Source organism: Poecilia mexicana, unplaced genomic scaffold (genome assembly GCF_051168715.1).
Source record: "Poecilia mexicana isolate PSO_F unplaced genomic scaffold, ASM5116871v1 scaffold_2, whole genome shotgun sequence".
Lineage (NCBI taxonomy): Eukaryota > Metazoa > Chordata > Actinopteri > Cyprinodontiformes > Poeciliidae > Poecilia > Poecilia mexicana.
Genome location: NW_028263371.1, coordinates 12718465 through 12733659, shown reverse-complemented (window position 1 = coordinate 12733659; position 15195 = coordinate 12718465). Strand labels below are relative to the sequence as shown.

Here is a 15195-nt window from a genome sequence, read left to right as displayed (position 1 = left end):
TTTTTACATAAAAGGGCTTTATAAAGCCATATTGTGTTTCAAAGAATCTCTAATCTGTGGGAAATACTTAAAATATTTGACCAGTGGTTTCATTACATTAGGTAGATTTAATTTAAGCCTACTTAATGTAATGAGCAGGCTTATATCAATTCTGGACAAGTCACTGATGGTCCATCACAGAATATTTCAAACATGTTCTAGTAATAAAAATGTATAAATCAAATGGTGTTTAACACTTTCATTTATTTTTTTTTCATTACATTGCAAATTTAAAGTTGGCAAACCAATAACTTTGGTTGCTAAGGTGAAATTATGCAGAAATGTGGATTTTTATCAGCAAATACTTTTGTTTTTGTCCCTTTTTAACTGACTTAGAGAACATTACCAAACTATTATGTTTGGTAATAGTTTGGCAACTATTACCAAACATGCTCAGGAGGTCATGTTATTAAATTCTTAAGATCTTTGCTTTTTCTAGACGTAGAAGAAAAATACATTTCAGTATTGTATGCATGTAAAATATGCAGAATAAATAAGCCAATTGGTTCAATTGTTGGACTTAATGGATACAATTTAAAGATTTCCCCCAGAACAGCCAAAACGTGGCCCAGTTTATCCTCTCCCTCGGTTTATTTTAGGTCCTAAATTTCTTCATTCATATCTTGTCAACCCGGTGGAAAGTTCTGGCTTTTGCACCTCGTCAACACAAACAGATGATAAAACATTCTCAGTCTTCCTCGGCAGACTTGATCGGCCAACTTGCAGTGTGTGTTTGTTTTATTGTAATCCTGCACCAGATTTGAGGAAAGCATCCACACACACACGCAGTCTGGAACAGCAAATGCTCACCCAGAATATTTACCCCCGTGCAGATTTTATTTGCACTTCAACACCACACAGCGCCGTCATTCCAGCTGCACCTATTTCAGAAGTACAGCAAGCAGTTAGAGAATAAATAAAGCATGCTTTCTAGGCGGATTAAAAATATTAAAAACAAAAAAATAAATTGAGGAGGGATAGGTTAATTTAATTTCTTTTATTTTAAAGAATATTTATAAGTTTGCTCTGTTACAAAAGCAGTTTTAAAATCCCGGATAAAGAAACCTTTTCTGGAATATTTCAAATGTACAGAATTATACAAATCCAAAGAGGTTGCTAACCCAATGTGTTTGTCATTATTTGATTTCTAGAGAAGAAGAAGAAAAATAATAAATCAAGGCATTCAGTGGTAAATAAATGTTTACAAAGCTAAGGTGCAATATCAACATGAAAAATAAATCCAGGTATTTTCACATTTAATGTACAACTCCAAGAACAGCAGGGTGCTATAACTTTACACTTTCTGCTAAAACCACTGATGACGGGGGGCTGAAGGGGGTCACTGCAACACGGTCGGGAGATTTGATGGACGCTACTTTCATTTTATCTGAAAAACAACAGAAGGTTCAAAGCATGGCGTCTCACGTTGAGATGTTACTGAAAACCTCTGCAAACAACCTAGACAAAGAAAAAGCAGAAGCCAAGAAACGAAAAAACAACATAACTAGTTTTAACAAAGCAAATTACACATTTTATAATAGCCATATATATATATAATCAAATCATGTGCATATTTGATCTTGAAATATGTTACGAAATTAAAAGATTTCAATAATGTACATTTGCATAAACAGAGACTCTAAAGTTCCACTGAATTGAAGAAACCCCTACTAAGAGAGAGATGTAATAACATTCAGATGACGCAGCATTTTGTACGATTAACGAACTAAGAAAGTCGAGTAGTTCCCCCCATGACTTGACGAGCGTTTGAAAACCCTACCTTGATTTACAATGAAGAAGTTCGGACACGGAAATCCTCAAACGCACACATAGAAAGGAAGGAAGAAAGAAAGAAAAAGCTCAAAACTACATATTACATAAAAGTCTTGGCAGAATGCAAGGCAGCGCGTTTGTGGAAAAAGCGGTGATTCGTTTACAGTAATGCTAAAACATTTTTGACATTCAAAACATGGATGCTGGTGAAGGTGAGGAGCTGGCTTTACACACAGAGAGAGAGACACAAGTCCCTTGACATAACCTTACTCTTGGAATTAAAAACAAAACAAAAGCAGGATTAGAGCTCAAATCATATAGGAAAGCTGCTGCAAATAAACCTGAAATTTCTCCCGTTTAGCCCATCATGCAGTTTTTCATGCATCGCTTTGTAGTTTAGGAAGAGCCCAGTTCTCCCTGCCCACGTACATCTGGTGTTTTCTGCTTTGTTTACCCTCGCCGGCCGCTTTCTGTACCAGACGCGTTCTGACCGCAGCGTGCCGTCACGCGGCTCGCACGTCGGGAGCGAAGAAGTACACCGCCGCCCCCTTAACCCCCGTGCCAGTCGCCAATGTATTTTGCTCTTGCCAAGGCTTGTGTTCTGTTTGCGCGTTGCCTGAAGTGCGAGGATGGGTTTTATTCCTGCCTGTGCGTGTTCTTTTATTAGGCCGAGAGCCTAATCCTTGCAGGCTGCCGACCGGAGGGCTGCAGCTGCTACGCCGATCTCCCTGCGTGAGCTCCAAAACGAGGCTGTGTGAAGGTAAAATGTAAGCGTCTCTCCCGTCCGTCTGAAGTCTAGTCTAGTCTCTGGCGCCAGACGTTACATTCAGAGGGGGATTCTTCAAAGCTCGCGTTGAAAGTAGCGCTGTACGGAAGCAGTATTTCTGCTGAACTGTGAATCGTGAAATGCTGATAATCAATACGTTAGATAAATAACAGTGTTTCTGTGTTCTGCCTCGCAGACGGCAGCTGACTCCTGACTCGGGTGCTCGCCCGGACACATTTCAGTTCCCTCAACAACAACATTGTAAGGCCAATGTCTCCTAATGCAGAAAAAAACAAAAACAAAAAAAACAAAAAAAAAAAACAAGCAAACAAAGTTCAACTTGATTGAAAAGAAACTGGAATATCAGAAGAGGGTAGCTGAAGGTCTGCGTGGCTGTTTAGAGATTTACAGCAAAGGCTGCTGGTAGTACGCTGCCGGCGGCTGCTGCTGCTGAGCAGGAGGAGCCTGGTGAGGAGGAGCAGCAACAGGGTAGGACACAGGAGCCATGTTAGCCGCGTTGTGATAGGCTGACATATCCATGGCCACGCCCGCCTGGCCCAGGTAAGGAGCACCGGGAGCTTGGGTCATGTACTGGGAGTTCATCCCGCTGCTGCGAAGGAAACACACATATAATTATTTTACTACTGGAGTCAAACTGGAATGAGAGATTGGTGAGATGTTGAACAAAATCTACGTCTAGGACTCATTAGGTTCTTAGGTTTTAAGAAACAGTGACTTGCAGAAGCATTCATACCCTTTGAACATTTGGTTTCTCCCTACAGAGATTCAATGTATTTTAAAGGGACTTTTAATCCATAAGAAGTCCAGTTTTCCTAAAGCTGCGAATGGGATACAAATAGAGGGAGGTGCTCTGTTCATATGAGACCAAACTCAAAACTTTTGGTCCTACTTTCAAAATGCTATGCTATCTGTTCTCTTCATGTCAGAGTCTCTGGTAGACCCGGTTCGATTGGGGATAAATATACCAATATTTGTTACATTTTCTGGTTTGGCTCTCTTTCACACTGGACTGTGCCAAACGACCCAAACGCTTCACAAACCTGTTCCCCACCTCGCCTGTGGAGGCGCTGCACCAAGAGCGACTGAAGGAAAACACACCAAACCCTCAGAAGAAGACATGACTGCAACTTTCTTGTTCACAAAACGTAAACAAAAATGATGTAAGAGTCAGATGTAGCAGTTGTAGGATTTCACTTTTGTCTCTGGCAACAGACCACAAGTCATTTCTCCCGCTAGCACCAGACTCTCACGTTTGTTTTGGTTGTATTTACCCAGAATGCCAAGCGGTATACTCCTGCATTTTTAGTGGCCTCTGGTCCACCTGGCATTCACAAATGAATTCAAACTGCACCAGAGTTCACTTCAACCGAACCGACGCCTAGGTTTTTAGGCGGAATCATTTTTTTTTTTGTCGATTGCGCGTTCACACTTTCCCCAAACTAACTGGACTTTCCAGACAAACAAACTACAGTTTGATTAAAGAGAACTAAACAAGGCTGTTCTGCATTCACCCTTGTGCTACAGGTAAGGGTGTTGCCCCCATCAAGTCAGATAAAACAAACTCCAATAAAACACCCTGATGTTTACTGATGTAGAAAAAAAATGGATAAAAACTCTTTGGCGCCGTTATTTTTTATTGGAGTGCATGGAATCCCTATTGACAGCCTCCGATCTGCCCTGTGGCTAATCCTTTTTACCTCATGTAGGGAGGCTGAGCAGCCTGGCTGTTAGGGGGCGCTGTGACGGTGGGGGGTATTGAATGCAGCGGTCCAGGCTGGTCGTTGGGCAGAGAGTAAGGCTGCGCAGGAGGAACCTGTGGGCCGCCGGGGGGCAGGTACGGGGCACCAGCTGGTCCGAGGTAAGCCTAAGAGATGAAGAGCAGCTTTTAATATGAATTATTATTTTAAGATTATGTACTTTCTCAAGAAAACAGCAAAGGAATAAAAAAATAAAAAAACAGGTGTTAAATAACATCCAGACATTGAGTAGGTAAATCTAAACCTACATAACAAAACGGTTTTCCAAGGTTTTTTTTCCCTCTAAAATTTCTGACACCAATTTTAGACATTTTTTTTTACGAGCAAATGTTCAACTTTTTCCAAGCCAAAAGACAGAAATGTATTTTTCTAGAAATTTTCTGAGATTTTTTGGCAAAAATTTGCTCCTCTTGTTTTTTTTTTATATGCGTAATGGCCCTAATATGTTCTCATAGTTTTCTAAGTGAAACTATAAATTCAATGCCTCATCCATCAACCCTGATGAGTAAATTTTCATTCAACATTCAAAACTAATTTTCCTTCACAAAATCAAAGTAAGTTACATCATCTTTGGTATCCCGTTAAAAAAATAAAAAATAAAATAAAAAAAATCTAGCAAACGGGAATAAGAAAACTACTAAAGATTGGTGGAAATCCACTGAATCTCAGGCATTTTCCTTGAAATAAAACACAAATATAAACTGCTGCTGTAAAGGTTACTTTTTAAATTGGCTTCTGAAACAACTAAAAAAAAAAAGCCTCAAGAATGGCAAGAACAGCACTGAGGGGCACTCGAGTGCAGACCTAACTGGTGACATTGATAGACTTTGAAACCTGCAGAGAGAGTCGGCGCCATCAATCATTACTGAAGAAGAAAAAAAAAAAAGTTGCTGCTTGAAAAGTGCAAAACTGCTCCAGCTTCTCAAAGGAGGGAAAAATGCTGACTGTAACCTACCCAGAAAAACAGAAAAAAAATGAAAAAACACATAAAGACAGAAGGTAGTAACTGAACCCAAATGTAAAGCGGTCAACGCTTCACGCGTTTGTTCAACATTGTCTTAGTTGACTCGCTAGTAAATCAGAATAAGTAAGCAGAATATGAGTATTAAGTTCTGTGATTTCATTGCAGAGTTACAGAAAAGCAGCGTAGAAGATTTTTTCCAGAACAAAACCTCTGAACACCGGATCTTCACACTTCAGCTTTCTGAACTGTGAAACGGCTCCAGCCTTAAATTATGCATGACAGCTTTGCTTCCTATTGATTCTGTACATGCTGCAGAGAAAAGGGAACCGGCAGCGCTTTGCAACAAGGAGATGCGTTTCTTGTTTGTCCAGCAATCTGGATTTATATTTTTATTTTAAACCAACTTATAAAAAAATACTCATCTTTATTTTAAAAAATACATAAAATAGCTCGTAGGCGACCATTTCCTTTAGCGATTTGTGAATCTCGCCAGTTCCTGTCAAGCTAGTAATGAACATTGTTCAGTATCCAGTCATTAGTGAGGCTGAGTTCAATCTCGCTTGATTTCTTCACATTTTTTTAAAGTTTGGATTTAGGTGAAGCTGCAGAGGAATTGCATAATTTTATCCATCTTCCAATTTTATTTTATCTATGCATTATTTACTCACCAGTGTTTTACAGCTGCAAAATACATGCAATCATAACAGCCATCGCAATGTCAGTTTTTGCAATGTCAGAATTGCAGAGGACTGTTTGCAGGGTGAGAGGAATCAACCAAGTTTATTTGTACAGGACATTACATCACGACAACATGAACCGCATCATAAACGCATCGTGTAGTCAACTGTTGTGAAAGCCAATAACATTTTGTCAAATACCATTGTTAAAAGTCATCGATGCACTTCAAATATGTGATATGTATAACAGTTTAAAAAAAAAAATCTGAAAATGTTGGTGACAGTCAAAATCTACGCAATTTAAAATTTCAGCAATACTATCATAATTACATATTGTGCAGCCGTACTACCTTTACTTACATTTAATTTTGTTTTTTAAAATTTTAATTTATTTCCATACATCTTTAGGTAAATTACTTTATTCTTTGCAGTTAATATTCATCTTATTTTATGCTTAACGTAAATGTAGGCTTCTTACATTTGACTTTTATTGTGTCCAGGTGTGTGTGTTGCCATGTATGATGGTGAATTTATTGGGGTTTTGTGTCATATCTATGATATTTCTACATTAGATTTTTCCTCTGAAAGAAGTAATTTTACTTTACATTGGTGTTCATACGGTTTATAAATGAAGTTTGATTGAAAACACCAATATAATTTGACAAATAACTTTTTTTTTTTTTTTGCGAATTGTTCTGACCTGCATGGGCACAGAAGAGCCAGGTGGGCCGTACTGCGTCTGCATCTTGGAGTACGCGGCGTAGTAAGGGGCTTCGTTCATGAGCTTGGTGTAAAGCTCCAGGGCCTCCATGACTTTCAGATTGAGATCCGACAGCTCCGAGTGATGCCTGCGGCGCGGAACGAGACGTTACATCGTTTAAGTTAACGCTAGCGTTTATATACGGCGAAAATTGTACAAAACGACACCTGTCGATCTCTTGTAGCTTCTCATCAATCAGCGGGTTCATCTGTTCGCATGCACCTGTTCAGTCGGAGGGAGAGAGAGAAAACAGTTTAGATAATGATAACAGTTGATTTACATCTACAGCAGCGTTTAGATGCATGCCTTCCAGCTGGATCAGCTCTGCGGAGTCAGGAGTCGCATCTGCGGGATCCGTGTTCTGCAGGAGCGCCAGCGTTCTGTCCATCTTCGCCTGCGGAGAGGAAACAAACGGCAGGTTGATTAAGAGGCTGCGTGGATCGATGAATGCATATTCATCAGAAAACCAGTTACCTCGTCGATGTAGACCGGCTCGGGCTCGGCTCTGATTTCCAGACTCGTCTCCTCCGGAGTGGCCGACTTCTCGACGTAAGCCACTGTGGAGGAAGTGGAAGTAATTAGAGACAGCGAAGCATATCTGCTCCCGGGTAAATCGGGTAGCGGTGCAGAAAGGCAAGAAGAAAAGGGCAAATATAAGCACAGGGGAGAAATGTGCGTGTTTGCGTTATGGTTCGGAAACTATGCTGTTACAGAGTAAATAAAAAAAAAAAAAAAAAGAAAAACAACAAACCTGGCTCTGGGTCGGCATTCAAATCGGTTGTGACAAAATTTGAGGGGAAAAGCCCGACTCCTCTGTGGTTTTCCCCTTTCCACCAATTTGGATCACTGCAAAAAAAACAACAAAAAAAAACATAACAGAAATGCAGATCAATTCAAAAGTCCTTGCAGGTTCAACCTATGCATGCTAACCACAGAAAACAATCCAAGCAGCGTTTGGAGGATCTACAAAACACCGTCAGGAGGTAAAACTCTCCTGACGCCTGTGAAATATCCTCCAAATATTCTTTACAATGTACAGGTTTTATTTTATTTTCCATTTTAGTAAGGCTAGCTAGGCCAATCGCTAAAATGCTAAAGACAACTTCAAATCTGATTTCAATGATCATATTGTCTCTTTAAAATATTTCCACTGTGTTTCTGCAGTGACTGCTCTGTGAAAGAAACGACACAACGTCGCCATGGTTTCCAAATCTACATATTCATGAGCGTTTTTTTTCTTCTCTAAAATGCATCATTTCCCTAAACTTATCCAATCAGATCAGTCGATCTGCATCCAGAGGTCTTTAGCTGATTCAGCAGCTTTGACTCATAAATGTGCGAGTTATGAAATATCACCTGTCGTCCAGAACTATAATAAGTTCTCCGGCTTTGAAGGTGAGCTCGTTGTCTTCGGCTGCTTCAAAGTCGTAGAGCGCGCGCACTTTCCGGATCTCTTGCCCTCCGCCGCCGTTAGTGTTGGTAGGTGGGTCGGCGGTCAGGGTCAGAGGTCGTGTTTCCGCTTGCTGCTTCTGTTCCTGTAAGGATAACTCAATGGCTGCGAGAGGAAAAAGAATTTAAAAAAAACCCAGTTTTTAAATTGACTTTTTTTTCCATTTAGAGGAATAAAATAAGAGACAAAAGGCTTATAATGTAATTTATAAAACAACAATGTCAGACTTTTACTGAATAATGCATCAAACTGTAAAAATATGCGGTGTCCGTCGTCTTTACCCTTGGCCAGGTCATCGTCGTCTGGCGTTTTGTTTGGAGCCGGTGTGCTGACCTTTGTGCTGGATCCCTGTGGTCAATATAGAAACATAAGGTCACATCTGTGTGAGTGGATACACAACAGAGGGAGGGAGGATTGAGTGCTGCACAAAGACTGAATGGGGGAAAAAAACTGGTTTCCTGCCACCTGCAGCTCATGCTGGGTACCACATGTTGCTCAGAAAGAGTTCACTCCAACGAGCAGGCAGAGAGTTTTACCGGCAATAAATATAAAGCATTAAAGAAACAAAAGGAGTAATTTCCTGAAAATCTAAATTTCTGCTTCAACTTAAATAATCTGCGTCGCTTCCGGAGACGTCGACGCGCACGCTGTGTGGCCAGCAGGCAAAACGACAGCGAATGGGTTTAATGTTATGCAATTCGATTCAAATAAAGAGAAATGCCGGCGCAATGTAAAAAAAAAAAAAAATATGACATTTGTGTTCAGAATGGATGATAGGCAAAGGTAAATACTGGCACAGCTTGAGCCATGCAGCCTGCTGATGTTTGCTCATGAGCTTTCACAGATTAAATGTCATACCTGCTGCCTCGTTGTGGCACCTGCCTTCCAGCGAGCCGCGCTGCAGCTGCTGCGGCGGCTGCTTCCTCACACCTCAACTAAACCCAGCGCTCCTAATGGCTTTTACACTTTAACAAAGATGTTGTCATCTAGTCCTGTTCTACTTTTGTTATTCACTCTTGGAAAATTTATCTCATATCAAATTGCACTGCAAAAATATTCAAACATTTAATGAAAGAGGATGTTATGTTATCTTGCGGACCTACACGATGTAAGGTTCGAAAACATTTCCCAAATAAATCCCACTAGCCTACACTGACATTTGTGGCTGTAATGTAACAAAGTGCATTCATACGAATACTTCTGTATCACACAGTGTGAGATAAATTATGTCAGCAATAAAGCACCTTTAGAAATTCGGTCCGACTATCAGACAACAACATGGTAGGTCAGAGACTTTACAACAGCTGGAGATTAAAGTCTACTTCAGCCTGTGACTCATACATTTAACATACAGTGCAAGAACCATGTGGAGGAGCAGAAACCACTGGAAATCATTTTTCAACAAAAATTGAAATTCTGCGTCAAACAAGCAGACATTAAAACATGCTGTTTCAAACAAACTCTAGAGTCGTTTGCGTAAGGTGTGAATGTGGTCAGACCTCGAGCCAACACTGGGTGTTTGCTGTAACCACAGGGAGGTTTCTGTTGCATTGTGGGACACGGTAAACCCTAGCAGCACATCTTTTTCAAAATCCCATCTTCTCAAAATCAATCAGCGCTTAGCATTCGTGGACGACTCATGGAGAGCGAGTGTCGCACAACACAAAAGTATCCGTCCAGAAAACGCAACGTTAAATAGTGAAGCGTAACTTAACAAAACTTTGTTCAGGCAGACATTTTGCGTCGAGGAATTTTAATAGTGGAGGTTCTTCATCTATTCGATGGATTGTTACAGTGATAAATAAAATGTCTCACACGCTGCTCTTGCTCTGACTTTAATTGATTGCTAGTTGGAAGCCAACACAGACCGAACGAGAAATCAATCTCAATTGGAGAAATCCCAGATGGAGCGCTGAAAGGAGATGAGAATTGGGCAAAACTGCACATGAAGTCAATGGCCAGGCTACAGAGAAACAGACACTGATATGGTTAAATTCTCCATATTTTCTACTAGCTCAGAACGCAGCATCTTCTTCATGGATGGACATTTGGTTTGGACACATCCAACCAATAAGCACACGAAACGTCCCGGCCTGGTTTAGTGCGGAATCGGAACCACCAGAAAAAAAAAATTACAAGATAAACTCATCAACCGATTTGGACTAACTACAGATTCTAACTTAGAAACACCCTTAGAGGTCTGGATGTGAAGTCTGATGCGTCTTCAACAACAATTGACCTAAAAACTACTTTCCATGTAGCTTTACACAAACAAATCTGGAGTACAAACACAAAACCTCCCACAGAGTCAACATGCCATTTACTTTCCACCCACCTGTGAGGTGGCTGCTGGGAAGCTGACCCCTTCCTCTTTCAGGCTCTTGATGGTGGCACCAATCAGGCTGAGCTGGGGGTCCTTCTGGAAGCCTTCTGCCCACTCCACCATCATCGCCTTTAGCTTTTCACACACCTTAGGGTGGGCCTGAATATTACAGGAAACACAAATGTATGTCGCTCGCGTCTGAACCAGATCACTGCAGCTTCAGCTGAATCCTATTTCAGCCTTAAGACCAACCAAATGTTAAAAGTTTGTATGCAGAAAACTTGGAAATAACTTTAATAAGTATGAAAACTGTGAAAGACACTATGAAGTGTAATTCAATAGATCACCTATTTCCAAATATTGTTCTCCAGCTTCAAAAAAGTATACTAAACGCTGCAACTGCTTTGATAACTTTATGCTGCATGTTTATGAGAAATCACTGAGCACTGAAGGAGTGCCCCATTCCCCAGTGGAATATTTTAACCAGTAGCTTAATTAAATGCCGAGGGATTAGGGTAGGGGTATGGATAAACATCTTACACATGCGGAATAAAAAACAGGAGACGAGCAAACATAAATGGAGTTTGAAAAGCCTCTGGCGGGACACGTACCTTGTTCAACACACTGCGAACCTCAGCAGAAAACTCCCTAGAGCAGATTTCCAGATGGAATATTTTGCCACAGTTTGATACGCAGGCACCCAGCAACTGTAACACAAGACGGTGGCGTTTTACAGCATATATATATATATATATTTTTTTTTTTTTTTTCCTTCTTCTTAAATTGCTGTGTGAAACTCACATTGAGAGCCTGCATGGCAACATGGGGCACTTTGTGGTTGACTCTCTTCATTATGGATCTCAAGCTGTCCTTTGGTCTGTATCAAACACAAAACAAACAAAAAGAAAAACTAATTAATTACCAGAACAGGACACTGTATCTGTATATCTAAGACCAACTTCTAGTGTCCCAAACAAAAACAAAACTTCTGCTGAAATGTGAAAGCCTTTCTCCGTCTCACCCGTTGGTCGTCGTTCCAATTTTGTCACAGATGTCCATAATGAGCCCCCAGTCGTCTGTTGTGTTGTTTTCGTTTGTTGCCTTCTCTGGAAAATATGCGAACATGGACACATATGGTGAGGCGAGAGAACAAGCTCGCTGGCATCATGGCGGCTCGTTCGCCATGCCAGCCCCAATGGGTGGTGTTGGAACGTCGAGCGCGGAGCGGCTGTATGTTTGAGTTAACACGTGTTGCGTAAGGGCCTGGGAGCCTAAGTTAGAACAATACCTTAGCTGATGAATCACAAAATTCAAGAAAATTTCACAATTTACACTATTCCAGTACAGGAAGTTGCCATTTTTCTCTGTAAAAGTAAAACCGCAGACCCGACATGTTACTCAAATGTAAATGTCCAGTGAAAATTAATCAGTCAGTAACCATGTTGGATTTCCGTGTTAATTTGGAAACTTAAAATCTACCTCTACTGTTATGATGGAGGTAGATTTTCTGTCAAACCACAAGATTCTGAGTAATACAAGGGACAGGAAATCCCCCGAATGAACATTTGTCACAACACTCATGACTCTTCATTTCACACACTGCGCCATTGTTGGTCATACAAGAACTTGGTGTGTTGCACAGGCCGACACAGCAGGACAACCAGGAAGTTTTGAATAAAATTTACATGGACATCATGAAAGTTGTATCTACAGTGGCCGGAGAATTACCATTAAATAACAGATGGCAATAATTTGAGCTGAAAGAGGCATGTTATGAATTATAACTTTTGTTCGCTTGCAAATAAAAAAAAGTAAAACTCGCTGAAATGTCAGTAGTTTCATCACCATCATAGCGTCCTACCCCGCTTTCGCCGCTCATGTCAAAGTGCTCCATTTTGATGTTTTGCAAACTGCATTTGAATAAATGGCCAACAACATGGATTAACCTGTAAAGCCAGTTACCTGAATACAAATTTTTTATTATTATTTCAAATGTCAAAAAAAAAAAAAGACTAATTTTTCAAATTCGCAGCAAAATGTTTGTCTCAGTGATGCTAATATAAAAAATTTAAAAAAACAATATTGCTTATTTAAACTAAATAAAACGTAAAACCCCAATTAGAATTAGACCGTAGTCTGGTAACAAGACGTTTAAAAGTGATGGTTTGATTCTGTTGTAGTTTTAAGCTGCATCTGACTTATATTTCTTCAAGTTTTCACTAGTTGTTTACATTATAGTGCCTCCACTGCTGGTCAACTGGCTTACAAAAAGGACTACAACACTCTTTCCATACTTATAAGAAGGAAAAACCCTAAATGTTCAGAACATTTCCACTCATTAAATATATATATGTACAAGGTTTCTCCCTGAAAGTCCAGTGATTGGGCGCTGGGGCAGTCACTCATCCAGCGGCCTGTCATGTTTTTGAGTTAAAATATGTTAAAAGTTGACAGGAAATTTGAAAATATCACTTGATAATCATGATATTGAAAGATTGCAAGATTAACACCTAAACACCAACAATAAAGTCTTAAAAAATGCTAACATTTTAAAAATACTTTTTTTAAGAATAAGCAATGCTTAGCCTGGTGGGGGCACAATTAAAGCCTGGCGGCCCTCCAGGCTTATAATATACTGGGGTAAACCCTGTATTTACATAGTAATAATGTGGACGCAAAATAAACTCATCCATTAATTAAAAAAAACAAAAACAAAAAAAGTAATGTTGTTTTAAATCTATTGTTGGAGAAAAAGAGAAAAACAATGGTGTTCAATGGACAAACGGTTGACATCATTCATCATGTGCAGGCTGAGGGAGTGCCAAACGTTCACTTTAAGGAAGGCCCAGGGGCCGTAGCTTAACTAAGCCTGACAGGAGGCGGCTTTTCCCACTTCACTACAGTCCATGGAGTCTAACTGCATAGCATAGTGCTGTATAAAAACAAATGCTAAGAATTTGATGACTTAGATAATTTGGGACTTAGTTTGTCTTAGTTTGTTTTTTGTATGACTTAAATGCCGTTTGTGCTGCTGAAACTGTCAATTTAGGTCAAAAATTACCCCTTTAACTTGATATTTTGACCCATTATTACACTTAAACACATGGCAAATATTTGAGATTCATGCCTGAGAAAGTCTTTTTTTAACACCAAGCAAATTATTTTTTATTTATTATTTATTATTATTTTTTAAAAGTGCTTAAATAATAAATTATGTTCTAAAACAACACATTTCAGATTACACTATTCTTCTTAACTTTTTTTATGCATTTCTGTTATTAATTGTAAACTAAACATCCTGGAATTTTAATGCGATTAACATTACTTTCACATCGTATTTTGAACCATAACATGTTCTACAACAGCTCTATAAATCAAAAATAAAGCAAACAAACTACAACTACTGTGGTGTTTTGGGAACAAGTTACTGATAATTGTTACTGATAATTTAGTTTTTGGTCAGACTCGAAGTTTGGTTACCAAACAGTCCTCAACACAACCAACCAAAAACCGCTAAACAAGCTGTTGACAGCTCATCAGTCTGTGTATTATAAGTTAATACTTATGTCCATACTTGTAACTGTTGACATTACAGAAGCTTTCAGCGCTTAAAACACTCCACATCGAACTACAGCTGCTAAGTTAGCATTAGCTTCAGTTTCCGACAGCAGCACTGACTCAGTTAAAACTAAAAGGCCCCCAAACCAAGCGCTATACTTACCGACATCTTGGTCGAAGGGGTTTTGGGAAAACAAAGGCATTATTAACGATGAAAAAAAGAGAAACCCTACTCCAGGATAAGGGAAAAGTAGATGTGTTGCCGAGACTAAACCTAAACAAACGTCTCTTCCTCCTTGTCCATTAAAGTTACACCAGTTGCTCTTCCGGAAGCCTGGCTGTCTCGCATAATGCCTGAGCAGTATTACTCAAATCCTATGCCTGTGTCTGTGAGAAAGAGAGACAGAGCTGCATGTAAGTCAAACTTTTTAGCACATTTTGTGAGCTTTATGTAAACGTAGTTTGTTTATACATAATACAGAACGTTATGCGCAGATTAATAGAACGGGAATTACTAAATAATCTCCATTTAAAAGTGACGTTTCGGTGCAATTTCTAAGTGAAATGGGGACCTCTAGTGGAGAATTAGAGGATACCCAGTCGGTTTCTGAGATTCGGTATCTGCAGAATATCTGCACAAAAATGTTTTTGTCATTTACAAAAACAGCTTTTGCGAAAAAACACCAACTCTTCATTTCAAGTTACAATACATTATTTTCTACACTCACCAACTTTATCAAAACACGGACACTTGAACTCAAAATGAAATTATTTTGTCAAAACACAATGTTATTTTTCAATTCACAAGCTACATTCAGTCAATCAGTTTAAAAATCACTATCAATTGTTAGCATGAGTTTTGTGTTTTCTGTTCCCCCTACATAGGACACGTAGCTCACCACTACTGGAGCTGGAACCTAAATATATTATTGTATTGTTTTCTGTATTGAACACTTTTGATAATTAAAGCAAACATTTATATTAAACATCAAGTTGGTTTTTTGTTGTTGTTGTTTTTTTACATTGCATCTGCTTCAAAACAAAGTGAAAAAATAAATTAAAATAAACTTTAATATTTTCAAAAACTGCCATACATTAAACACACAA

The 15195-nt window shown here is 39.4% G+C and overlaps 1 protein-coding gene across 1 annotated transcript; it reads right to left on the bottom strand.

Moving 5' to 3' along the window:
• Positions 1-1021: 1021 nt before the first annotated feature.
• Positions 1022-14435, bottom strand: stam2 (signal transducing adaptor molecule (SH3 domain and ITAM motif) 2). The gene is made up of 14 exons (XM_015000377.2): positions 14252-14435; positions 11552-11636; positions 11332-11407; positions 11142-11237; positions 10543-10689; positions 8489-8555; positions 8114-8312; positions 7509-7603; positions 7232-7314; positions 7064-7151; positions 6925-6979; positions 6698-6845; positions 4297-4463; positions 1022-3188 (listed from the first exon to the last, which is right to left on the bottom strand). The coding sequence occupies exons 1-14, from the start codon at positions 14289-14291 to the stop codon at positions 2984-2986; spliced, it is 1551 nt and encodes a 516-aa protein (XP_014855863.2). The 5' UTR covers positions 14292-14435; the 3' UTR covers positions 1022-2983.
• Positions 14436-15195: the final 760 nt, after the last annotated feature.

Bases quoted from the DNA above. Each gene is read 5' to 3' on its own strand.
- stam2 (XM_015000377.2), bottom strand. From the start codon at position 14,291: ATGCCTTTGTTTTCCCAAAACCCCTTCGACCAAGATGTCG. The intron at 7,604-8,113 runs GTGATATTTCAT...TTTTTTTTGCAG, and splicing joins ATTATAGTTCTGGACGACAG to TGATCCAAATTGGTGGAAAG. The intron at 3,189-4,296 runs GTAAAAAGGATT...TTTCCTTCGCAG, and splicing joins GCTCAGCCTCCCTACATGAG to CAGCGGGATGAACTCCCAGT.